This window comes from Gallus gallus, chromosome 3 (assembly GCF_016699485.2).
Source record: "Gallus gallus isolate bGalGal1 chromosome 3, bGalGal1.mat.broiler.GRCg7b, whole genome shotgun sequence".
Taxonomy (NCBI): Eukaryota; Metazoa; Chordata; class Aves; order Galliformes; family Phasianidae; genus Gallus; species Gallus gallus.
Genome location: NC_052534.1, coordinates 104,219,464 through 104,245,187, shown reverse-complemented (window position 1 = coordinate 104,245,187; position 25,724 = coordinate 104,219,464). Strand labels below are relative to the sequence as shown.

The following is a 25,724-nucleotide window of genomic DNA, read 5'->3' as shown; positions in this document are numbered from 1 at the left end:
AGTCGCCACGGGGGTGGGGGGAGGGGGCGCTCAACCCGCGCGGCCGAGGCACGGGGACCGGAAGTGCGGACCATAGAGACGGGCGGCCCCTAGAGCGGCGCGATCGGTTAAGCGCTCCTCTCGGCGACCTCGGGCCCCCCGGAGGTCGCCCAGCGCTTAGCAGTAGCGAACAGGCGCAGCCCTGGGGGTGCCCGCCGTGACGCTGCTCGGCTGCAGCAGCCCCTCAGAGGCGGTGCTTCGTTCGTACGCGCGCGGGGAAGGAAGAACTAGGGACTCAGAACCGATGGCACTGCACTGTTAATGGGGAGCTCTTGGGCCTGCTGCAGGGAGCGAATTATCACTTGGAACGCCTGAAACCCCCACGAGAACACGCCGCAGAAACAAAAACGAACACAACGCAATACCGCCTTTGCACGGGACTACCACCCGCCGCACTCGCTTCCCCTGCCCTATATAGCCCAGGCCCCCGCCGCCGACCAATCAGCGGATGCCGGCAGCCCTCTCTGTTGCTTTCATTGGTCGCTGGGCTCCCCGCTCCCGCCCCATCTTGCCTCACAGGTGCGCGGGCGCCCTCTATCGCGCCTTGTACCCCGAACCCCGCCCACCGACCAATCCGCACAGGGTGAAGGTGAGTATCTGTGTTCTGATTGGCTGGCGAGCAGGAGGCCCCGCCCCTGACGGCGCGTTACGCAGCGCGGCGGTTGGCGGTGGCCGTCGGCGGAGCAGCTCCGCGTTTGGGGGACGGGAGGTGCCGGGCGAGCCCGGCAAGCGCAGTCCGTACTCGCCGTTAGCGGCATTCTCCGGCTCGGGCTGTGCCCGGCGAGGATCGGGTACCTCCTGTGGGTTTGGGGTACGGCTTTAGTTGACGGGTGCGGCCCGGTCCGGCCCCTGGGCCTGCTGCGAGGGCCTGCTCTGACCGAGAGCCGCCTGACGCCGCGTCCCGCCCGCAGGTGGTGCGACGCAGCATGTCGGAGGGCGAGGCCAAACAGGCGCCGAGCGGCGGCTCCGACCCGAAGCCGGAGTCCGCCTCGTCGGGACCGGGGATGACCTCGGTGTCTGCGCCCGTGACTTCCGCGGCGCCCCCGGAGGAGGAGGAGGAGGAGGAAGAGAGCGAGGACGAGTCCGAGATCCTCGAGGAGTCCCCGTGCGGCCGCTGGCAGAAGCGGCGTGAGGAGGTCGGTGCCGGCGTCCGGGGCTGGGCCTCTGCGGCGCGGCGGGGCGGGCACCGGGCGCTGCTCTCCCCGCAGCCGTCCGTGGGGGGCCGGGAGCGGCCTCTCTGGGCTGTGCGGCGGCCCGAGGTCCGCCTGCTCTCCTCCCTACGCGTTGGAGGCCCTTCCGAACGGTTGGGATCGAGGCCGGCTTTGCTGCTGCGTTGAGGAAGGGCTCTTGGTAGCGTTTGTTCGCCTGTCTTGTTTCCCGGCTCTCGTGCTCGGGGAATAACAAAGCGCACTGATTGCACGGAGCGGGACCTGCTGTGGGGCTGCCCGGTTGTGCAGACTCATCAGCTTTCTGAGTTAGACGGTTGGGTTTGCTTCGAAGCCTTCAATTAGGACAAAGCAGGGCTGGTTCTCACAGACTTCTGGGCTTGTCTGATTTGCATCCGTTTCTCGGTGCGTGTATTGGGACCATCCTGTCCGATGGCACGAGTAGATTAGATCTCACTCTTTCAGAGCTCTTTCCACTTCTCTCTGCGTTCTCCTTATCGTCTCACGGGGCTTCCTCCAGAGATCGGTTTCTGCTTCGGGTTGCCTCAGTGAAACCTGCTGTGGTTGGGCAAGCTGTGTGGCTGAGGAAATCTTACCTCTGGTGCTGCAAGGCGGGTGCTGATGTTGCCTTACTCAGCCGACTCAAAACAAGCAGAGAGATGTCTGCGTTAACAGATACACTCATAGAGCAATGCAAACTCGGGTGGTGGTGAGAGTCACTTGTTCTGATGTAAATTTGGAGGTCGAAATAAGGTCAAGGATTCCCTGCACCTCCTTTCCTTTACTGATTTGAAGGCTGTCCTGTATTTATTAATGTATTCCAGTGTGTATTAAGAATGTGCCTCCAGTGGTGCAGCTGTAAAATCTGGATCGCTGTAAGGGGAGACTTCTACGTAAGACTCTAATTCTGTTCTCTGGAATACGTTCCTTATGACAACCTGAAACTATTGTTAGAAGTACTGTTTTCCTCCCCCTCTATGATCAGTGCTGACTCAGGGCACCAGAGAGGCTCGGGAATGAATGAATCACAGAATCCCCGAATGGTCTTGGTTGGAAGGGACCTTAAAGACCACCTGATTCCAACCCCTGCCGTGGGCAGGAACGCCTCATGCTCGGGAATGAGGGTGACCGGTTGGTCCGATTGCACATCCCCTCTGTTTACCGGATGTCTGAGCTTCGTTTCAACTTGACAGATACTGAAGTAACAACAGAACGATTGTTGGAGGCCACAAAAGGAATTGTTGGTTGATTTGGGGTAGAAATGAGGCCTCTGATCCTCAGCCCTTCGTTGTCGAGGCGGTACTGTTCTCTTGCAGAGATGCTGAGCGCTTATGTGCCTGTCTGATACAGGCTGCAGTTGCATGTGAGATGTGGCTTAATTAGATCTAAGCCCGTATGACACCTCCTACCCCCGCTGATCCAGATACCCCTGGATCAATGTGTACCACGGAGTAGATGTAGAACGACACCTTTACTTTCTGAACATCCCAGCGTGCCCAGGTGCAGTGCTGTGAAGCAGCGGTGTCCCTGTGAGGGCCCTCAGTGGGACGGAGCAGCCAGCTCTGGTTATTCCAGTCTGTGTGCCCATGCAGACGGCTCTTACTCACTGCCCCTGGGCAGCGGGGTTACTCCATGGGGAAGGAATGCTGTGGCCTCCCCTCCCGCCGTGATGCAATGCTGGTTCGTGATCCCAGCAGTGTCCTCTCTGGGTGCTGCCAGGAGCAGAGTAACGTGACAGCACACGCAGAAGGCGGCCCGTATGGCCGGGGAGAGCCTGTGTGCAACGTGTGGGCTCCCGGGTCTTCAGCTCTTCGCTTCTCAGCTTGAGGCACGGATCAGGAGCGTTATGACCGCGTTCGTTTGTTAACAGCACAGGGGTGGGTCCCCATCCCTGTGCGCTCCTGCGCTGCGCGTGTGCCTCGAGGCGCCACATGGGCGCAGGCGGACCAAGAGGCCTTCAGGGATGTCTCTGTTTGCTTGGTTTCCTACGACGTCCTTCAAACTCCCTCGGAGCCGTTCCTTCCTTCAGGAAAGCTCTCTTCGGGCTCTCCCAGTCCCTCGCGCGTGGAAGGAGCCCCTCCCGCCGGGCCGCGGCCTTCGGTGCCGGGAGCGGCCCCGGAGTGACAGCTCGTCCAGCCAATGGCTCGTGGAGTAGGAGCATTACATCATCTGCAGGAGCTCCCATTGGCTGCGTGCTGCCCCGCCCCCTCCCCAGCTGCTTCCGGTTGGCGCTGTTTGGCGCTCCCATTGGCTGCGTGCGGTCCCACCCCCTGCCAAGCCGCTTCCGCTTGGCGCTGCTCGATGTCCCCGCGGCCTGCGCCGGGCCGGGCGGTGGGGGCGGTGCGGTCCCGGCGGAACGAGGCCTCGTACCCAAGCGGTCAGGCAGAAGTTGTTAGAATACCGCCTGTTCTCCGCTGGAAGCTTTCCCAGATCTCCCTCTATTCATTCCGTCTTTGTTTTATGACAATGGTGAAATCACATGGCCGTTCAGGGCTTCTGGTGCCCTGGGTTTGCGTCCAGGGTGAGCAAACGAGGCTGTGAGGATGGGGGGCTGTTCGTCCTAGAGACGGGGAGCTTCTGTTGCACACTTCGTGCTATTAGCACCAAAGCCTGGAGAAAACACTTAAAATAAGGCTTTCACACACCACCATGAAATCCCAAAGGTGCTATTGTAACTAGATAGAGAATGCTCATCTTCCTCAAGGAATGCTAAATGAAGGATGGTGTGGTCCTGCTTCTGTGTACCTTCTGCACTTCCCCTCCTGCACAGCCGCCTCAGGGCCTCCTTTCCTTCAGACAGACCCCACTCCTCCCAGCCCTGCTGCCAGCTCTGCGCCCTCCTGCGGGCTCACTGTGAGACCTTAAGGGCCTTTCTGTGTTGCGGAGCTCAGAACTGCACACAGTCATAGAATGGCTTGGGTTGGAAGGGACGTTTTTGATCATCCAGTTCCAACCTCCTGCTGTAGGCCGGGTGCCCCTTCCAGCTCAGGCTGCCCAGGATCCCATCCAGTCTCACCTTGGATGCTTCCAGGGATGGAGTGGTTAATGGGGTCGTAGGAGGGAGCAGCAGAGGCTGACGGGTTCTCCAGGCTCTGCCTTTCTAAGCTTGTGCTGTTTTTGGTTCCTTTGATCTTTTTTTCTGCTGTCCCTATGTCACACTACGTTCTTCTGTCAGCTCACATAAATAATCTTTTTCGTGGTTGTCCAAATATCTTCAGAATTATCTGCTGTTTGAACTATGCGTCTTGGGACCTGGAGCTTCTTATAGAGGTGGATGGTAGGAAAGTACATAGGGTATGTTTTTACACTTGCTGCTGGTAGGTGTTAAACCTGAAATGTTGGAGCTTCATTCAACTCAGTACTGTGCCCAAGAGCTACACAGACCAAGCAAGAAGTGTCACAGATGCAGCTGTAGGAAGACTCGTGCTCTGCTCCAGCAGAATATTCTTTAGCTTGTCTGTTTGTTGGCATTTTCAGCATGGTATCAGTGTTGAGCTTGGTAAGTGCATGTGGGGGGAGAGTCTTCTGAGATCCACAGGTTCTTCTCTGCCTTATCCCCGAGGGAGATCTCCTGTTTATAAGTGTGCCTACAGTGGTTGCTGTGTTGGTTGATTCTTGTTTTCCTCTTTCTAGTATTTTCTGCAGTCAGGTAAGCTGGCTGAACAGTGCAGTCTTTCATAGCTTCCTTTACTGCAGTGTGCAGATTCCATGGGTTGAAGGAATTCCATGTGGATGTCAGATCATCTGCAGAACTTGAGGACCAATATTTGAGGCAGTGTAGGTTGTTCCTGTGGGTAGCTGTGAGATTAATGTTTGATTCTTGCTCTTCTTCATTGTATCTTATTGCTGAAAGTTAATATAGGCAACAACAGCGTCTTTACTGTCGTAGTATCGTTGAGGTTGGAAAAGCCCTGTAAGATCATCGAGTCCAACCATCAGCTCATCGCTGCTGTGCCCACTATACTGAGTTTCTTTATACTGGAAAGTGAGACACCATCCTCGGAAAGGTGGCATTTCAGGTGCTCTGAGCTTTACCTTTGTTATTGGAGAGAGGAGAGGTAGTAGAGATCTTCAATTTGATATGAGGAAGGCTGCCAGTTTTTTGATTGACTTTGGCAGTGGATCCTTTTTCCAGCTGATGGAAAAAAAACCACAAATGCCATGCTGTAGTTCTTATGGTTTTACTCGACCATTGGGAACATATGTATTGTGCAGCCCTTTAACACTTTTATTGGCTTGTTTAAGGATGTCCTGGAAGGAGTGAACCTTTGCGATATGCTTGAATGAGAACAGAGGCACTGCAGAAAGTAGAGGGAACTGAGCCTTTGTCTGGGGCCTGCGGTCTATAGGGCCATTGTGTTCTTGCTTATTGACTGTAACTGACAGCTGGCAGCTTTCTGAGTGCCTCATCAGCCAGCAGCACCTGTCAGCCTTTATGCTGCCTCAGTGGGGGAGCAGGCACAGCCAGAGCAGCTGTCTGCTGCTTTCCCAGCTTTCCTGGGTGGTTAGGGGTGCCGGTTACACTCCAGCTGTCCATTACTAAGGTGTAGGGTTTGCTTTACGTTCTTGAAAGAGCTGTTGTAAAAGAATAAAATGCATTCCATGTAGCTTATTGGCAGCACCAGAGCCTTACTCTGTTCAGATCTTTGTGCTGCAGAGAGAATAGGGAGCATGCTTGCACAGAAAACAGTCGTTCAAGGAAGAGCTCAGTGATAATCAGGCACAGGACATGCACAGTGTTTCATCCTAACCCCTCTTTCCACACTTTTGGCTTCCCTCAAACGTCTCATAAGAAGTACTGCACCCAAATTTTCCTCTTCCATGCCCAAATTGCCTATCCCTGACCTTCTAAGTCTCGTTCCTTCACACAGCATCTCCACTTGGTTTGAGTAATGTTGCTAAAGGTGTTTCTCCCACTGGACTGCTTAGGTGGATTTGCTGATGGGTGATGACTTCATTGCTCACCTTTCTGGCCATGCAAGGCCTTGGGTTCAGTGTTGCACTCACCATTGACTAGGTTGTCTGGGTTCCTCCCTCTGTTACGGTGGTTCTGATCATTGATGTAGTTGTTTATATTTTGAATAGCTTGGAGTTTATGCCCTCAAAATTTGAAATCAGTGGTTACAGTTCTGAATTCTGCTGCAGAAATTTGTTGGTACAGAACTTTAATAAAAATACTGAGCAGAACTCCCCCCAAAATTGAGGCCCAGCGCTGCCATTTCTGCCCTTTGAGCCCTACTGTTCAGCCAGTTCTTCCCTCATTGTACCTGTTCATCTGACAACCACGGGATGGTTTGTGCAAATGAATACCTTCAGGACAGTGATCAAAAGCCTTGCTGAAATCAAGGGAAACTACACCCATCATCTTGCCTTTGTCCACTGAGCAGGTGGTCTTACCATGGGAGGATTCGTGAGGCAGGAGTTTCTTCTTGTGAATCCACATGGATTGCACCATCCTTCACGTGCCTCTCAGTGGAGCTCAGGTTTGCCTTCTCCAAGTACTGAAGTTAAACTAGCAGGTCTTTAATTGCCAAGATTTTCTCCTCTGCCCTTCTTGTAAACTGGGGTATTGTTGGCTAGTTTCCAATCAATGTGTGCTCCCAAGACCTTTAGTAGATCACTGAGAGGAGTCCTGCTATGACATCTGCTTACCTCAGCACTCTCAGATGAATACTTTCAGGACCGATGGACTTATATAAAAATGCTCAACTGATACAGCTGTGTCCTTACAATTTGATGTCAATGATTGGAAAGTCGTTGCTCCCCGTGTTGCGGTCCTTCAATTTGTTGCAGGACTGGGCAACCCAAGGCTTATCGGTAATATTAAAGACTGAAGCAAAAGAGACATTAAATGCCTCCTCCTTTCCCTTTTCAGACAGGCTGATCTTATGCTGCTCATGCTTGACTCAGGACACAGTGGGGTTGTGTGCCCCTGTGCTTTTATAAGGTGATTCTGAAGAAGTAACCAACTCTTGTGGACCTCTCAGAGGCAGATTCACAGGGGACCCTGCTAACTCATTCCTTGAGCAGACTGGGCTTTGCTCTCTTAAAACCAATGGTAACAATTGTGCTGTTTTTCACCTTTCCCACCTGTAGGGCAAGGGAACCCAGGCTCTGGGTCACTTAGGATAGATAGCTGATTCAGCGTAGTTGAGAGAAGGTAGGGAGCACATCACACCTCCTGTGCCCAAAGACAGCATGTTACTGCTTTCTTCTCATATCAGCCTTTAAGATCTGATAGGACATAGAGAATTTAAGGATAGGCTTGATGAAATTAGCTGCTTATAGGAGCTCCTTTAAGGTAGAGAAGGTAGATTTCTTCAAAACAAAACTAAAAAAAAAAATGTATGAGCTATTACTGGGCATGGTTTTCTTTTCTTTGACTAGTGAGGTGACTGGTCAGCGATGTGAAGGAGTGGGTCATATTAAAGAGCTGTTCAGTGAGAGTCAATGTTGACCCTTCCAAATAACGTGTTGTCGTTAAGAACACAGGATATTGCATTTGAGCAGCTCCTGTTGTTTCACCAGCGTATTTCACAAGCACTTGTCTTTGGTTTGGGTCATCAGAAGACTGCTGAAAATTGAACAGGTTAAAGTAGTTGTCAGTTACTTGATAGGTCTTGCAGGAAAAGAACTTCCATCCCCTTCATGCAGTGGTAATGCCCACGCACTCCTTACCCTTCAGAGCAATGCGTGGAAGGCACCATCTTGGATTTGCCCTTTTTATTTCTGCTTCCTTGGTCAAGTTTGTAGAGAAGTTGAACTTTATATTCCTACAGCTACATCTGTCTACAACATTATTAACTGCCTCATTGCTTCTAACTTGTTAAGCTCGCACTGAGGATTATCCTCAGTGATGTCATATGGGTTTGGTGTTGTGAGTCATAGGTGATGCCCTAGAATGTTGTCTATGAGTCATAAACATGATTTGCTTTAGATAAGGTGCCCAGAACAGAAGTTACATTAAGTTCCACCGCCTGCGCTGTTATTGAGGCAGGTTTTGAGTAGCTGTCAATACTTGAGGGTTGCACTAATTAATCCAGTAGTCAGAAGCTCTGTGTAGGCAGTGAATGTATCAAAATCGGAGAATACTGAGGGATGAATGGGCATTTGGTGTTGGAGTCATGGCAGTATCTTGTTGCTGCAATTTTGTATTGACTGGGGTATTACTTAAACTTCCTGAAGTTAAAGCCTTTGGGCATTCAACTATGTTGGAACACGTAGTACAATTGATATACTATCGTCATGCCTGAGAGTTTTCTCCCACTAAATATTGAATGGATAAATGTTTTATCCTTACAGTCTTCAATCTTTCAGCATTTGTGGAATCATTAAAGTTGGAAAAGACCTCTAAGATTGTCAGGTCCAACTGTGAGTCCATCACCACTGTGCCCACTAACCGTGTCACGCATGACCCCAAGTTTTATTTGACAATGGAACGTAACAGGCCTGATGTAGTATTTTAGTGTCAGTATCAGTGTGTATATACAGAGAAAATTACTTTCTTACAATAAATACAACAAATGTTGTATTTATCTGAATATAACGCCAGACCTTTCACTGCTCAGTTACTCAGTGAGTGAGAGGTAGGAGAGGAATGGGATCATTGATGCTAAGCTGCTTCTTTTCTCATTGTTTTCAACAGTTACTTTCTGTAGCTCAGGGTGTCTTTCTGCAATTATGAACTGTATTCTTTATTCCTATCTACATCATGCCATTGCATCACGATTTATGGCTCAGTTTACTGAGCAATCTGTGTTGTTCCAACTGTACTGTACTTGTGGTCATTTATTGCTCCCGGATGTCATCTGTAGTTTGAGAGTGTTGAACGTTGTTAGGCCTCGTCTGATTCCCTTGGAAGATCTCCAAAGAAGCCAACCTATATTGATTGGCTGTTGAAGTTGTCCAATGACACCATCAGCTTAAAAGGTTTGCACAAAAGCAAGCTTAATGCTTCAATGGACTCCTTTCTTTGCTCACAGTTCTTGTGTGCACGTGGTCTGTTGGTGTGTTAGTCCTTCTGATCATGGATTGTATTAGGAGCTCAACATCAGCTGATGGATCAGCTCACTGATTGAAAGTAAATTGGAAATTGGATCATGGAAAAGTGGCTGCCAGGAGGGATGGGTTTGTGAAGAAGCCTTTGTATATTGTGAGAAGTTTCCAGCAAATGGTTGGTGGTAGGATCCCTAGTCTGGAGTTTGAGTTTGACTCAAACTCTAGTTTGAGTCTGGAAACAAACCATATCTCTGTATTGACTTTCCCCTCAAGGGGAGGGTCAGATCAGCTGGAAGTGAGGTAAGCCAGCTGATGGTGTATTGCTCATTTAATTAAAAGTTAATCAACCAAGTTTGTAATGCTTCAAATGAAGGATGTGAAACGATGATGTAATCTGCTAACTTGTATCTGTCTCCCTCCTTCCCATTCAGGTGAATCAGCGCAATGTGCCGGGCATTGACAGTGCCTACCTGGCTATGGATACAGAGGAAGGCGTGGAAGTTGTTTGGAATGAGGTTCAGTTTTCTGAACGGAAGAACTTTAAACTTCAGGAGGTACGTTGATGTATATCCCAACATGATGTGGGAAACACTCCAGAATCACGGAGTGGTTGAGGTTGGAAGAAATCTCTGGAGGTCGTGTGGTTGCACCCCACTGCTCCAGCAGGAATACCTACAGCTGATTGCCCAGGACCGTGTCCATGTGGCTTCTCTAGATCTCTGAGGAGGAGCAGTGAACTGCCTCTCTTGGCAGCCTATTCCAGTGCTCCATCTCCTGTACAGTTAACATACGTTGCATCAGGGTGACGTGCTTTCTATCAGCGTGGAGTTTTGGACATTGGTTCATGTGGGTTGTTGGCTGGATCAGTAACTCCTCCAGTTTGGAGTGCTGTGCTGCTTAAATGTAACACATTCAGCTTAAGTCTGACCTCTACAGAAAATGTGACTGAGAACTCTTGGCTTAATCTCGGTGATCAAACAAGGCAGTATAAGATGAACTCAGATGCTGCTGGTTCTTGGTATAGAAGCTTAAAGTGTACTGCCTTGTTTCTGAGGTCCCAGACCCAAGAAGAAAGTAAGGTGTGGGCCAACCTGGTCACTAGTGTAACATGGCTTTCTCTTTATGTCACAGGAGAAAGTTAAAGCAGTGTTTGACAACTTAATTCAGTTGGAACATCTGAACATTGTAAAGTTTCACAAATACTGGGCTGACGTGAAGGAGAATAAAGCCAGAGTAAGTAAAACAAGCAACCTGTTGGGTTTTCTTGCTGTATATTCTGTAAGCAACTAGTGAAGCAGAGGATAATATCTTATACTGCCCCACAGGTAATTTTCATCACTGAATATATGTCTTCAGGGAGCTTGAAACAGTTTCTGAAGAAGACAAAGAAAAACCACAAAACGATGAATGAAAAGGTAACTTTGTTTTTTCCTCTGTGTATCTTTTCACTTAGTGCCTTCAGCTTCCAAAAGGCCTTTCAGCAAAGGTTCCTTTAGGATAGAAAGGTTAGAAGCTATCATTGAATGGAGGGTATAATCTGCCGTGTGAGTGGGCTCTGAATCACAAGAAGTATGGATTAGTTCTTCTTCCTTGAATGACTTCTATCCTCTTTGCTCCTGTCTGCAGGCCTGGAAGCGATGGTGTACCCAGATCCTTTCTGCCCTCAGGTATGTGAGTTGCTGATCTCAACAAGGTCTAGCCATCTGTTCAACTGTAGCATTTCTTGTGCTAGGATAGTAAAAGCTAAATATGCATGCTGTTCAATGCAAGCAAACTTCACTGAATGGAGCCAGGAGAGCACTTTTGGTCATTCAGCCTGATTCTTATCCCAGTCATACTCTGCAGAGGGTCAACTGCACTTCCCACAACAGAGGACGATCAGAGACATCCCAGAGTATGTGCAGTTCATAGAATGGCTTAGGCTGGAATGGCCCATAAAGCCAATTCCAAGCCCTGCTGTGGGCAGGGTTGCCACCCACTAGATCAGGCTGCCCAGAGCTCCATCCAGCCTGGTCAGTTAGATAATACTAAAGCTTCTATGATAAAGAAACAAGTGCAATGTAAGTTTTGGACCCCAACAATTGTGACTGATGTGATGGTGAGTGTGCAAGCTAGGCATCAGGGAGCTTTCCCAAGTATCCAGCTTTATAACCTGGCCCCATACCATTGTCAAGAAGATGCTGCTAAGAAGTCTTAAAGAAATTAAATGCTATGTGAATGAAACATGGAAAATTTTCTTCAACTTGGCAGCCTGCAGCCCTACAGCCATGCAATGTATTCGTAATTATCGTGGTGTCATATTGTTAGGAGTATAGGTGAATCTGTGCACATCTCGGTGACGCAGATCTGCAGCCATCCTGATGCAATCTGGTTGAATAAAACACGGAGAGGGTTTGTTATGTCTTAAAGTGTCTTCCCTATGTGAGCCAGATTTGGTGTGTGGCTAAAAACAGCCTTGGAATAAATGATAACTCTGATGTCAGACTCCCCCTCCATAGAGAAAATTCTCTTTTCATGTAGCTAAGTATAGCTGCTGAGGAATATCTGGCATTTTAATAAACTTTTGGGAGCTGACAGTCTTTAATTGTGCAGAGTGAAATATGAGACCATCCTCAACTGTACCTGGAGCCCCAGCACTGATAAGTTCTATCTGTGCATGGTGGAAAACGTGACTGATCGTGTTTGTACAGCACCGTGTGCTTTTGTGATGCCCTGTGAAGAAGGACAGAATAAAACTTTGATCTTTTGGTATAAAATCCCTTTTAGCACTCACTTAGCAGCAATCAGGTGGATAATGCAGATCTGGCATCCTGGATTTTGTAAGAACTGGTCAGAAGAAGTTTGCTTTCTTCCCCCTCTGCCCCCAGTTTTGGAGGTTCTTGTTCTATCCTGGCTTAAATACTGATGTACCATCACAGAATTGTACCTCCCTGCTATCCTTGGCACATACCCCCTACATTCCTGTTTTCCTCTCATGTATTCCGGGGAAGGGATGGGGGGGGGGATTCTTACCTCAATCTGGGATTGTTTCCTGACCACTGTTCTTTCTAAATATCCAGCTACCTCCACTCCTGTGACCCTCCAATCATCCATGGCAACCTGACCTGCGACACCATCTTCATTCAGCACAACGGATTGATCAAAATTGGGTCAGGTAAGGCTTTTTGGAGGTACCCCTTGCCTGCGAGGCAAACTGCTCAATCAGAACAGGGCATCTAATCCTTTCAAGTCCATCTGGCACGATAGGCATGTGTGTATACGTTCTTCCACCTCTGCATCATTTGGGCCAGGGACTGGAAGTCAAATTCACCCTTGGCTGGACCACCTTTAGGCACAGGAAGGGCCGATACTGAGTACAGTTTCCCATGTCTGCCCCCCACTCAGTTTTCGATCTCAAGGGACTCATCTCAGAAAAGATGTTGCAGCTGCCAAGTTTTGTACGTGCGTTACTCTTGGATTCATCAGCATGGATGTTTGGAGTTTGTGTTGGGAAGCACTGAGAGCTGTCTGGAGAGCTGTGTCCAGTGAGAGCTTCTTGTACCAACCAGTGTATCAAAGCTATAGGCTCTGGCTCCAGCAAGCTGCTAGTCTTGGCATCCTCACCCAACATCACTTGCTTTAGCTTGGACTTGAAGATGCTAGCTTGCATTGTGCCTGTGTGGCAAAGACATGTCCTGTTCAGGCATCTGCTTGTGCCAAAGTGCTTCATTGCAGACCTGAGATGTGGTTTTGCTAGCAGTGCAGTGCATCCTTGCTTACTCATTTTTATTTTTTCCATTTGTTGCTATTCCTGTGTCTCCAAAATGCTTGCAGTTCAGATGCATCCTCTGGTACCTTGACATACCTTTCCAAGCGACAGCAATCTGGCTGCTGTGAGTGCTCTTAACCCTGAGGAGTGGGCACTTACATCCTTTAGGCTTTTGTCTGTGTGAATCCTTGGTTTGATGCAGGCAATGTACAGGAAAGAATGCAGTGCTTTACCTGTCATCTAAAAGTACTCTCTTCATAAACTGTAGACCTTTCTGTAGCTTTTTCTTTCCATCAAAGAGCTCTTATGTTGTCTCTTTGTTAGAGAATTGAGGTCTCTGTTCTCTGATGTGTACTTGTACCCAGGGAGGGGGAGCCAGGACAGGAAGAACACTCAGCTATCTGCCTGTAAGCTGGTTAACACCTTGCTCTTCATGCAGACCGATCTCGTTATGGGGTTCACTTTATCTTTTTCTGATGTTGTCTGAGTAGGAGTTTCCAAGAGTTGCACGTATCTCATACGTGTCTGCTGGCAGACAGCTGGCTCTCTGGCATTAGATTCAGGCCACCTATGGGAAGACTATTGCAGGTTCTACTCAAGGAGCGTGTAAGAGATCCTTCTCTTTCTGCTTGTGTTTGAAAATGTTATACAGCTAGGATCTTTCTGACTGGTAGCCAACGCTTCGTTCATAAAAGCAAACCACATTAAATTGGTATGTGGAGCTGAGGCTTTAGCAGAGGGTAGTTCTGCGGATCACCAAGCGTGGTATTCTCAGGAGCACTCCGACTGTCAGCAGTGCCACTGAGAGGCTGTCTAGAAAGGTGGTTCTTTGAATGTAAGTCACACACAGTTGCCTCAGCAGTGACTCAGTTGCCTACTCTCTCAACTTCTCAGCTTTGGTTCATGGTGGAAGGAATAGAGGCAGTGGGATTGATGTGCCTCTTTCAAGGAGCAGGGGGTGTCTGTGTGCTGTAGCAGCTGTATCCTCAGCAGGACTCCTTGTTACTCCTCAGGAAGCAAAAACAAGGAATTCATTCACTACTGGACTAGTAGTAGACTGGGTAGAAGGAAAACATTCTTTACAGCAAGGGTTGTGAAGTGCTGGCAGAGGTTGCTCAAAGAGGTGGTGGGTGGCCCTGCAGGCACCCAAGGTCAGGCTGGATGGGGCTCTGGGGCTCTTGGTGGAGCTGTTAGGTGTCCCTGCTCAGTGCAGGGGACTCGGACCAGGTGGCCTTTGAAGGTCCCTTCCAACTCAACTGATTGTGTGATTCGCTACTTACCAGCAGGCAGATGCTCAGCCACTTGCAGGAAAGAAGGGCTTTGACCCACGTAACAGCTGCTTGGGAAGACAAATGCCATAGCTCTGAGTGTCTCCTATGCTCACCTTCCTCGTCTCAGCTTTTGTTACTCAGCATGATGTCATATGGCATGAAATATCCCTTTGGTCAGTTGGGATCAGCTGTTCTCGCTGTGCCCACCTCAACTTCTGAGGTACTCCAGCCATTTGCTGATGGGGTAGCAGGAGAGAGAGAAAAGGCCTTGTCTCTCTGTTTGTGCTTTCCACTAATAGCTAAAACATTGTGTTGTCAGTTCTGTTGCAGCCTCAAATCCCAGGCACAGTGCTGTGTCAGTTACTCTGAAGAAAATCAACTGTCCCATCCCCAGCTGGTATAACTTCACAGCTGTAGACTGCCCTATTCATTCTGTGGTCAGAAATGAAGTGAATTATGTGGGAGATTCGATCCTTTCTTACACTTGAGAAAAAATAAATGAAGCGAGCACACGTGGTCTTGTGATCAGAAGACAATCCTCAAGGTGTAACAACTACACTTCCAGCATAGGCTGGAGCTGAAGTTGGCAGTGTTGCAGAATGTATTCCCATTCCTGCAGTACACACTGAGCTTCAAAAGTCAGAACTCTTGTCATCAGATGCTTGTGACCCTATCAGAGGCTCTATCCCTGCTGGCCGTGGAGTAACCAGGCAGGCTGTTTCCACATTAAGACCTTAGAGAGTGTTGCTGTGGGATCACTGACAATATGAAGCCCATCTTTATTGCTTCGTGTAATTACTTCTCAGAACTGGTTGATGTCTGAAGAGTTCTATGGGCACTTATAAGAAGTGGGGCAGTAATCCTCATAGATTTAAGGGAAACAGTGATTCAGTGCACTGTGATCTGCTCTTCAGTGCTGTCTCTGTCCCCAGCACCATTGAGGACTGTGCTTCTTCTCCTTCCCTATGCTTTTAACAAGAGAAATATTGCTGGCTGTGGGCAGAAATCTGGGGCAAGGCAGCTGCTAGGTGAATCCCACAGACTGCTCATCCCTCTGCTAGATGAAGGAGTACTAGAAGAGTGGTGGCAGCAAGTTGGTGCCTTATGAACGCGTGCTACTTGCTCCTGTAGCACTTCTTTAGGTGCTGCAGCAGCCCTTCTGTCACATCCTGCTGCTATATCAGATTGCAGAAGCATGTGTTACTATTAGGACCATGTGTGTAGTTCTGGATTAGCCCTTTTTTTCCCACCTGTGCCTTGTAAAGCGGAAAAAAAGATCGATTTTAGGAGTGAGGCACATGGAGTTTTGGGAATAGGGCTGAAATCTTTATGAGCTGGGAGTCATCATCGAGCTGGGAGTCGTCATCTGTGGAATAAAAAGAGTTGGAAAGAGAGAGGATGTCTCAGACTGCTTAATGCAAAGCCATCGATGAGCCATTTGTTTACAGACTACTTTATCTCAGCAGCCCGAAGTGCAAGGTTAGTAGATTTAAGGAGGAAACCTCAAATGAGCAGAGTGTCTTTGAGAGCTTGTGGTGGGGATGGGGAAGACCTTGTCACTGCTGTTCTGGGGATAGGAATGCTTGCTGGGGCTCCCAATGCAAGAAAGACAGGAAGGTGTTGAAGAGGGTCCAGAGGCCACAAAGATGGTCAGGGGGCTGCAGCACCTCCCCTACAAAGACAGGCTGAGGGAGCTGGGCTTGTTCAGTCTGGAGAAGAGAAGGCTGTGGGTGACCTCATTGTAGCCTTCCAGTACCTAAAGGGAGCCTATACACAGGAGGGGAGTCAACTCTTTACAAGGGTAGATAACAGCAGGACAAGGGGAACTGGTTTGAAGTTGGAGGGAAGCTTTAGTTTGGATATCAGGGGAAGTTCTTTACTATGAGAGTGGTGAGGTGCTGGAACAGCTGCCCAGAGAGGCTGTGGATGCCCCATCCCTGGAAGTGTTCAAGGCCAGGTTGGATGGGGCCCTGGGCAGCCTGGTCTGCTATTAAATGTGGAGGTTGGCAGCCGTGCAAGTGGCAGGGAGGTTGGAGCTTCGTGATCCTTGAGGTCCCTTCCAACCCAACCATTCTCTGATTTTATGATTCTCGAGTTGTGGTCAGATGAAAATACTCCTCGTGAGATGCGTTGCTTTCTCTGCACTCTCCCATGAGATCCATGTGAAGGGCCGTATTGCATCTGTGCAAACCTTGCTAGCCCAGCCACTGCACCTGTGAAGGGAACACGCTGCAGGGTGAAAAGCATTGAGTGCCAGGGAACAACTGTGCGTTTGGGCACGATGGCTGATGGTGCTTTTTGCTCGTGTTACTGGTGCTGAGCCACATCTCTTATCACTGGGAGTGTAAGAGCCAGCAGCAGGTGAACAGGGACAGGAGAGCACCCCCAGAAACAACAGAACTTGTAACTTCTTTACCTTAGCAGCGATTTCCTACTTGACAGAAGCTGTCTGTGTTTTGCAATGACTCTGACCTAGCTGTCTGTATCAATGTGAAGTGCTTGCTGTTTCATCAACTCATTGACTTCTATCTTGTTTTACTCCCCGCTCACGGGCTGCTCTGTTACCAACAGTCTTTCATAGGATATTTGCTAATGGTGAGCAAACTTCTCCGCTCCTGTGATGTGACTGCCACTCTATATGTAACGTACATTACTTGTGTGTATGTGTGTGTGTGTATATATATATTTATATATGTGTGTATATATGTATATATATATTTGTACTACACACGCGTGCACACACCTTATACTTTATACAGTGTTCCCTTGCTATAAGGCTGACGTGTAAAACTGTTTGGCTTAGGTGTCTCCTACTTGGAGACCACGTGCTTTGTGCTGGGATGGAAACGGTTCCTCTCACCCCGAGCCTTACAGAGAGGGAGCACTGCCCTTTGTGAAGTCTCCTGGTTGTTAGTTCTCTTCCTCTCCTTGTTCTTAGCTGCTAGTCGATGGACCCTAGTGCATGCTGGCTCCTGCATGTCAAGCCAATGGGATGCATTCTTCTGAGCTCTCCTGGCTGAACTTGCCACCAACATTAGGCTGTTTCCTGCTACTGCTCTGCTAGACATGGCTGAGCACCCAACCTGGGCTAGCCTTTGCTTTGTGCTTGGATATCCAATTGCTTGCTTGTAGTTCTAACTCCTTAGCTGTTTTGTTTTTGAGACAAATGTTTCACTGAGATGCCTGGCTTCTGGGGGCCAGAGACCTGCCACCCAAACGAGCCCCTGGTTGTGACACGAGGTTCCCTATTGGTTTCCCCAGAGAGAGAATCTCTCCAGAGATTCTTGGAGAAACTTGGGTGTGTGAGGAGGGTGTTGGGCTGCAGAGACTAGAGAAGGATTGGAGTGCTGAAATGTATAACCCCGTTGAATAGATACCTGTACTTAAATTCCAAGTAAGTATTATTTTTGCCTTCAGGGTTGTTAGAACTAGTTTGTGCTGAATGGTTGGGAGCATATCAACCATCAGTCAGCAGTGGTGGAAAGGGAAGGCCTGTCAAATAGGCTTATATATCTTATAGTCAGTCAGGTCTTTGACCCATCTTAGTATGGGTACAACAGTTGCACGTGGTATCCTGGGCTGCGTTAAGAGGACTGCTACCAGCAGGTCAGGGGATGCCATCGTTCCCATGTGCTCTGGGTTGTGTCCTCCCTAATAAAAACACATTTGTCGTCTTAGTGTACCACTGAAGTGAAAGGTGAAGTGCAGTTTTCTGTAGCCTGGTAGCTTTTTGCAGCAGTGAAGGAGAAGATAACGCGTTCTGATTCCCATCCTGGCCCTATTGCCATCCCTTATAGTTGCAAACAGATGCTCTTGTGGTCAGTTGAAGACTTTGAGTCCCTGTGATGCTGATACAGTGTGACGAAGGTAAGGTCGTATCCTCTGTCACTGGGTTGCTTAGCAAGCCTGTGCCTAATCTGAAAGGTTAGTACTTGGTCCTTCTGGATATCATCTTGTTTTCTTTTGCTTCCTAAGCCTGCTGAAATCTGGAGTGCTGTGTACTTGAGCACTCGACTGGAACAGTGGGATAACATGCTTGCTTCACAGGATACTTAGATGTATGCAGCTGACATCTGAGCGGTTCAGTTCCTCCTCCAACCCCTGTATTCTTGAAAGGGAAAAGAAGGGCAGCTGAGCAGATTCTTTCCTCGATTCAAGAAGGAAGGGGTGAATGCAGGACAAGTGGGTGTGAACTATATGCCTGGCCAGAAGAAAATGTCTTCTGCAGCGTGTAGTGCTTAAAAAGGCAGGTCACTGGGAGACTGGCCATCTGCTACAGCTTGACATTGGTGGCAGCTGGGAAGTAATAGCACCAAGTGAGTTGTTGGCTGGCACTCCTTATGACTGGCTTTCTGATGAGCTGCCTGTGAAGAGGCGTTCACAATAGCTTATCCTTGAGGGTCTGACTAGTCTAGCAAGCTCTGTGTGTCCCTGGAGTAATGCATATTAGTCCATTTTTCTTGTCAGATTGATCTCAGCTCGCCAAAGACAAGTCCCTTGTTCTACTTTCTGCTGCACTTGATGTGTCTTCTTACCACCTGCTCTTCATGGACACATTTGGCTGAATCCTTCTCTAAAATCAATTTTCTGCTTCACGGCTTCCCCGCCACGCTGATTAGTTCTGTGTGGCACTGTCGTACAGTCTGTCCTTCACTGCCTTTCCTTTCTTTGTGACTGAGAAAGCCACACAACCTGACTTTCATTTTTGACCTTCCTTATCTGTTTGGCTTCCTTAGTGTGATTTTTCCCCAGCCATCGTGCATCTGATTCTTGACATAATTAAGTCGTCACTTGGTATGCATTGGATGGCAGTAGAAATGATGTGGAAATCATTCAGAAGAGCTCGTATCAGAGGTATCTTAAGGTCTGTACTCTTACCTTCTACGGCGATGAGTGTTTTATACAGGTGAAGCTCTTCTCAAGCATTTTGGTCTGTGCTGAGTTACTTATATAGCAAGGTGATGGTCATGCAGTAATGACTGGGCTAAATGAAACCCCATTTCATTGCCCCAGCTTCTGAAATGCTATCAGAAGCTGTATTAACAGACAGCCACTACCTTTTTCTCCCCAAACTTTACTATACTGACCCATGGAACCATGGTTCCTGGGAATACCTCTTGTATAGTGGGGCTTAAGGACATGGTTTAGTGGTGGGCTTGTAACGTTCGGTGGATGGTTGGGCTTGAGGATCTTGAAGGTCTCTTCCAACCTGAGTGATTCTGTGATTATTGGTACAGGTTGGGCTAGGATTCCATAGGGATTTTCTTTTCTCATATGAGAGTGTCTACCTGACGTCGTTGGAGAGGTTTTCTGTTGTTAATGCCTTTTTTGGTGATCGATCCCTGCCTCTTCCTCCCTCTTACGTATGGCCGAGGAACCATATGGAACAAGGGATGGGATGGGATGGCTGGATGGATGACTGCCCCTTTCCATCCAGGCAAGACAAACAGGAAAACGAAGCTAATCTGAGGATTGTTTGGAAAAAATGCTTTGTACGTGGCTGATTGTGCTCTGCTTTTGACAGGGAAGTGTTCCCTGGGGTAGTAACACACCACATTTCTCGTCTGAGGACATGGGTCCTCTGAGGACATGGGTCCAATGCTTGATGGCTCGTCTGCTTGATGGAAGGAAAGTGGGGTTGTTCAGGCTGGAGAAAGGGAGGCTGAGGGGAGACCTCGCTGTGCTCAGTGCTGACCTGAAAGATGGTTGCAACAAGGAGGTGTCGGTCTCTTTTTCTCGGTTAACAAGGGTTAGGATGTGAAGTGGCCTCAGGTTGTGCCAAGGAAGGTTTAGGTTGTGCGCTCAGTGGGTCTGGCTGATGGTTGGGGTTGGCTGGAAAAGACCCTTGAGATGACCTGAATGATTCTATGTGCTGAATTCCTGCAACGCCGTCACAGAGTTGTAGGGGCTGGAGGGGATCTCTGGGGTCTCTCAAGTCCAACCTCCTGCTAAAACAGCTTCCTTGCAGTAGGGTTGTATGAGAACTGAGACAAAGGAAGAGCTCTTCTATACAGAGAGTGTGTTAGGGGGTCTCTGAGGTGCTATGACTTGGTTACAGCCCGAGCCTCAGGGCAATCCCAGAATTTCCCTGGCACTGCCACTCTGACTTGGTGGAAAACTTTTATTCTTCACTCCAGCATTTCACAGCACTCAGCTGGCTGTGCCTCTGCAGCAAGATCACATTTCTGACCACAGTTTAGAGGACTTTGGCCAAGGAGGCTGTGGATGCCCCATCCATGGAGGCACCCAAGGCCAGGCTGGATGTGGCTCTGGGCAGCCTGGTCTGCTGGTTGGCGACCCTGCACATAGCAGGGGGTTGGAACCAGATGATCATTGTGGTCCTTTTCAACCCAGGCCACTCTATGATTCTGTGATTCATTCTATGACTGGGCTGGTTGCAGGGCCAGGTAGGTCAGTAGTTTAAAATACAGAAGCCCAGAGCTCATCATCTGGGAGTTAAAGAGGACGTGGGCTCTGTGGCCCTGCTCATCTAGAGCAGTCAGTGTTGCTGAGAAAATGCAGAGCAGGTTTTTAAAGGAAGACCAAGAATTGAACCCGCTTTTCTTAATCCTGTGAAGCTGATACCCGTTGGTATCTGTAAAGCAGAGTAGACTGTAAGCAAAAATGAGGGTCCATTCCTGTGTTCTGCTCCCCTTTCTTGTTGCTGGGAGTTACTCCCTCCCTTCACCTCCGAGTGGTTGGTAGTCCAGGCCGTGCAGGGGCTGACTGCTGGAGTGCTGTGCTGTCAGGGTGCTCGGGTCTCATTCAGCAGCTCTGCATGCCTTTCCTCTTGAGGAACCTTGGCACTCGTGTCCTGCTGACATGTGGAAGGGTCAGCTAGGAAAAGCTGCCTCGTAGACCTGTTCCTTTCCTGGAGCCCTGAGGTAATGACTGTAACTGCAGTGATCCTGGCTGTTCATAGGGCTTCTGTTACAGCTGGGTTGCTTGCAACAAATACTACAAATCTGATAGAAGCGAGGCGCTTTCGGGGCTTGCATTTCAACAGGGCATTCCTTAGGACGTGGCTGAGGATGGGCTAAGGTTTCTTGTATCCTAAGCATCCATTACTTTCTTCTAGTGGCACCAGACACAATAAACAACCACGTGAAGACGTGTCGGGAGGAGCAGAAGAACCTGCACTTCTTTGCTCCGGAATATGGAGGTAAGGTGTCCCATTGGTTGTCCTCTCTCACTGAGGCTCCCAGGCTGTTGTCCACCTTGTTTTCAGCTGCACTCTTATGAGTGCTGTCCCACTATCAGTTTCTGTGTTATTTGCCAGTTTCATTGCTCCAACTCCTTTGCCTTCTGATAGCACAGGAGGGAGAGAAGGCTGCAGGTTGTCATAGCCTGATACAAAGGCTGTCCTGCTGCTGGGTGCAGGGAAGGGACTGACAGCAGCGTTGTTTCTGTGTTACAGAAGTTGCCAATGTTACCACAGCTGTGGATATTTATTCCTTTGGGATGTGTGCCCTGGAGGTGAGTTGGGAACGCTCTGATGCTGGGACAGGGAGAATAAATTCAAGGGAGGGACGTGGCTGTATGGAGTTGCTGTGGTTTATGGGTGTTAGTTTGGTAACAGGGGCTTCTTACTTTCTGAGCCAAAGGCACTTTGCCTTGCTGAATCTTCAGACATCCTCTGGAATCTTCTGCCAGCCTTTCCCTATTGGAAACTTGTGGATGTGTTGGCTGCACTGAGTTCTGGGTGGCATTGTGTGCTTGCTTTTCTGCTCATAAAACAGAGCTGTTCAGGCAGCCGGGAGGGCACTGCCAGGTTCTGGCAGCGATCCATTTACTGCTTCATTAGAGGATGGGAATTGTCAAGCAGAACTAGAGGCCAATGGAGCGTGAAATTCAAAATAGAGAGACTAACTGTCTAAGGAGGTGCTGGCATAGTTTTAAGGACTTCTTGGCAATCTGTCAAGGTGCTGGAACCAAGCTATCATAATGAAGCAGTTCTCTCTGCCTTCACAAACCGTCACCTCAAATAACACCAATCAACTTCGTTGTTACGATCCCACGCTTGCCAGCGGTGATCTTAATCACTTCTTAGTGAAGTCCAACGTGCTGCTCTGTGCTTGCAGATGGCAGTGCTGGAAATACAGGGTAATGGAGAGTCATCTTACGTGCCCCAGGAGGCCATTAACAGTGCCATCCAGCTGCTGGAGGACCCCTTGCAGAGGGTGAGTGCGGAGGGGTCGGCGCCCACGCGGACCTGTGGGCCATGTGCATGGTCTCATACTGTCTTTGTCCTGCAGGAGTTCATTCAGAAGTGTCTAGAACAGGACCCAGGCAAACGTCCTACGGCCCGGGAGCTCCTTTTTCATCAGGCATTGTTTGAGGTGCCATCACTAAAGCTGCTCGCTGCTCACTGCATTGTTGGGCATCAGCGTGAGTACAGAGTCCCAGGGTGCCACGTTGTGTTGCATAAAGCTTTGCTGAGTTCCCACTGCAACTCTCTAAGTTTTTTTTTCGTGCTCTTCTTAGCATAGAAAAGAAATGCAGTTGTTCAGGTCTAACTTTTTTTTTTGCTTTTTTTAATAGATATGATTCCTGAAAACGCTTTAGAAGAGATGACCAAAAACCTTGACATGAGTGCAGTGCTGGCAGAGATCAACCATGCGGATAGGGAAGGAGTCAAAATGATGTGAGTACCCCCTTGGTGTGCACAGAGGGGTCTGCTCTGGGCAGTGGGTGAGTGCTGGAGGATCTCTTGCTGCTATCTGCCTGGTGGGAGAAGAACTTGCACAAACAGATCCCACACAGCTGAGACGTGCCTCCCTCCTAGGCTGAGGGGAGGGAAATGGGCACAGTGTAGCTACAGCAATCTGTAGTAAAATCTGGCCAGAACAATTTGGGGAAGCAGCTTCCAAATAATTATTTGCACTGGACGGCTCTCTAAAGGAAAGTGCTGCCTGTTTGTGCCACCATGCAAATGTTGCCTTGCTGTTAGCTTCTGTAAGCTGGTGTAGGGAGAGTGGAGTACATCTCACTTTCACTGTACTTACCCCGCCTGCTTATGTAGCTGCCATCTCAGATATGGGGATTTGAAACTGCATCCAAAGAGACCCGAGTGGATGTTAATGTGGTTCAGTTAATGGCTTCTCACTGCAGTACTTCTTTCCCTCCAGCTTCTCACAGTCCCCAGCACTGGAGCTGGACAAGTTCCTGGAGGACGTAAGGTGAGAGAGATCATTTCTTGGTGTTTTTGTTTGATTTTTGGAATAGCGTGTGTTTGTTTTTAAGTACCTCTAACTGTGTGTGAGACTGGAGTGACTTCTAGGAGAGGCATAACCTCAGATCCGGATTCTTTGTAGGAATGGTATCTACCCACTCACAGCTTTTGGGATGCCACGACCTCAGCAGCCCCAGCAGGTGGTGGTGAAGTCTCCCATTGCTCCACCGTCAGTGAAAACCCCAACTCCGGAGCCAGCGGAGGTGGAAACCCGCAAGGTGAGACACGGCACCTCCATTCCTCCCCACGCAGCTGTGCTGTGAGCAGCAGTGGGTCACGGGGTGTCTCTGCTTCTCTTGCAGGTGGTGCTGATGCAGTGCAACATTGAGTCAGTAGAGGAGGGAGTGAAGCACCACGTACGGTCCCGCTTTCTGGCTGAGCAATGCTGCATGTGTGGGGGGTGCTGATGTGCTGCTGGGGCCTGGTGTGCTGTGCTGCTGCCAGAGCTGCAGTCCTTGGGACACAGAGCCAGATTGAGGCCCATCGTAGGCTGAAAGGGTCCTTTAAAGGTTATGTAGTCCCGCGATGAACAGTGACATCTACAGCCTGTGCCTATGGATGGCCTGCTGCTGAGCTAGCATTTACGGCTTATCCTCCAGATCCAGCCTTAGGGCACTCCTTCCACGTGGTTGTGCTGCTGGGGAGGGTTGGAATAATGGAACTGGGTGTGTTTCTTCCTCTTAGACTCCAATGGGAGCTTGGCAGGGGCAGGGGAGAGGGTGATTCCTATCCCAGTGGGGGTCTGGGGGAGCGTTCCTGGCCGTGCTGGCTGCTGCCTGTGGTGTGGCAGCCTGTAAAATTGCACGTACACATTGCTCACGAGAACTTCTCTACCCCGCAGTTAACACTGCTGCTGAAACTGGAAGACAAGTTGAATCGACACTTGAGTTGTGACCTGCAGCCCAGTAAGTGCCTCTCCTCCTGTACTCTCGTGCACTGGAGTCAGCAGTGCAGTCTGGACCTGGGATTTACACGCTTCCCTGTGTTGCAGATGATAATATCCAGGAACTGGCAGCCGAATTGGTCCAGCTTGGATTCATCAGTGAGGTGAGCGGCCTTGAGTCTCAAGCAGGGACGTAGCTCTGCGTTCCTTTCTCAAACTTAGTTGTCCTTGTCTGCCTGGAGAGGCAGAAGCAGCAGCACGTGTTCCTGCCCACGTACCCGGGCAGGCTTTAACCCAGCTCTTGGCTTCGCACCACCCCTCACTCTGACTTGTTCCCCCCAGGCTGACCAGAGCAGACTTACCTGTTTACTTGAAGAGGCGTTCAGCAAGTTCTACTACACCCGGAACGGAGCTCTGACGGCAGTGACGGTGTCATCGTAGCATCCCTTGGCTCCAGGGCGGCCGGTGCAGCTTTGTTGCCTGTGACCCCTTCTGTGTCTGTCCATCACCATAGGGCATCAGCAAGCCCCCAGCTGCAGTGCTTGGAAGCTCATCCTGCATGTGCTGTGGCTGGGCCCAGCAACAATCCTCCCCGCCCGCCTATTAAAGGGGACTTTGAGCATCAGTATTATTTCCAGCCCTGTTTTTGTTGGGATTTTGCCAGGTGGTGCTGGGGAGCCAGGTCCTGGCTCGGGGTGTTCTGTAGCCCCGTTCATGTGCATGGAATTTGTTCTGTTTGGATTGTACAAAGTGTCTTTTTGCACAGCACAGAAATGGTTTTTTTTTTCGTTTTCTTTTTTTTTTTTTTTTTAATTTAAAGGTAAGCAGAGGGGAGCCCTTAAGCCCTGTTCCCTCTCTGTACCCCCCAACTCTGCAACCGCCTGTGGCAGCAGTCACGAGCCTCGTCCCTGGGCAGAGGGATCCAGCACCAGCCTGGCCCTTCGCCTCTTCGCTCCCCTTTGGCTGCACTTTGTTTACTTGTTTTGCACAGCCCTGCAGCTCTGCACATTGGCCTGTGCTGCAGGTGCAGGGCTGTGGTGTGTGCTCCCCTGGGCTCTGTCCCCTGCTGCAGCATCCTGGAGCCGAGCTTGGCCCTCCTGCCCTGCTGCTGCGTGCTGCTGCGGGCCCCGGCTGTGCTCCGGGCCTCTGCGGGCAGCCTGGAGCCCCGTGGTGTCAGCCTGGGCTCTGCTGGGCCACCGCGTGCTCCAGCGCTCGGCTCCCTCTGCATCTCCTTTCTATCCGGGGGTGCTCGGAGGGGCTGAGCCCGCGGCCCTGCATGCGTCTTTGGGGCTGAGCGCGGCGCTGCTCCCGCATCTCATTTCTATCATTTCCTATTTTTAATAAACCGTTTTGTAAATACCTGAGTGCTGCCTCTTTCCGGGGTGGG

At 49.7% G+C, this 25,724-nt stretch overlaps 1 protein-coding gene and 1 long non-coding RNA gene across 7 annotated transcripts; one reads left to right on the top strand and one right to left on the bottom strand.

Moving 5' to 3' along the window:
- The first annotated feature begins 52 nt into the window (after positions 1–52).
- Positions 53–25,696, top strand: NRBP1 (nuclear receptor binding protein 1). 6 transcript variants are annotated; one of them, XM_015284979.4, is made up of 19 exons: positions 53–628; positions 951–1,175; positions 9,635–9,757; positions 10,335–10,436; positions 10,529–10,618; positions 10,830–10,870; positions 12,263–12,357; positions 16,794–16,817; positions 21,301–21,384; positions 21,640–21,698; positions 22,304–22,402; positions 22,478–22,610; positions 22,764–22,866; positions 23,351–23,401; positions 23,537–23,672; positions 23,757–23,810; positions 24,296–24,359; positions 24,446–24,501; positions 24,680–25,696. In XM_015284979.4, exons 1-19 carry the CDS (start codon positions 488–490, stop codon positions 24,776–24,778), a joined length of 1,779 nt encoding a protein of 592 aa, XP_015140465.1. In that variant the 5' UTR covers positions 53–487; the 3' UTR covers positions 24,779–25,696. The 6 variants fall into 6 exon arrangements, with proteins under 6 accessions (XP_015140465.1, XP_015140466.1, XP_015140469.1 ...); XM_015284983.4 differs by lacking the exon at positions 53–628 and adding an exon at positions 704–830; XM_015284981.4 differs by lacking the exon at positions 53–628 and adding an exon at positions 704–850.
- On the bottom strand, positions 7,540–8,095 carry LOC107053158. The gene is made up of 2 exons (XR_001466178.3): positions 7,884–8,095; positions 7,540–7,779 (listed from the first exon to the last, which is right to left on the bottom strand). It is a non-coding gene; the product is annotated as an uncharacterized LOC107053158 (long non-coding RNA).
- Positions 25,697–25,724: the final 28 nt, after the last annotated feature.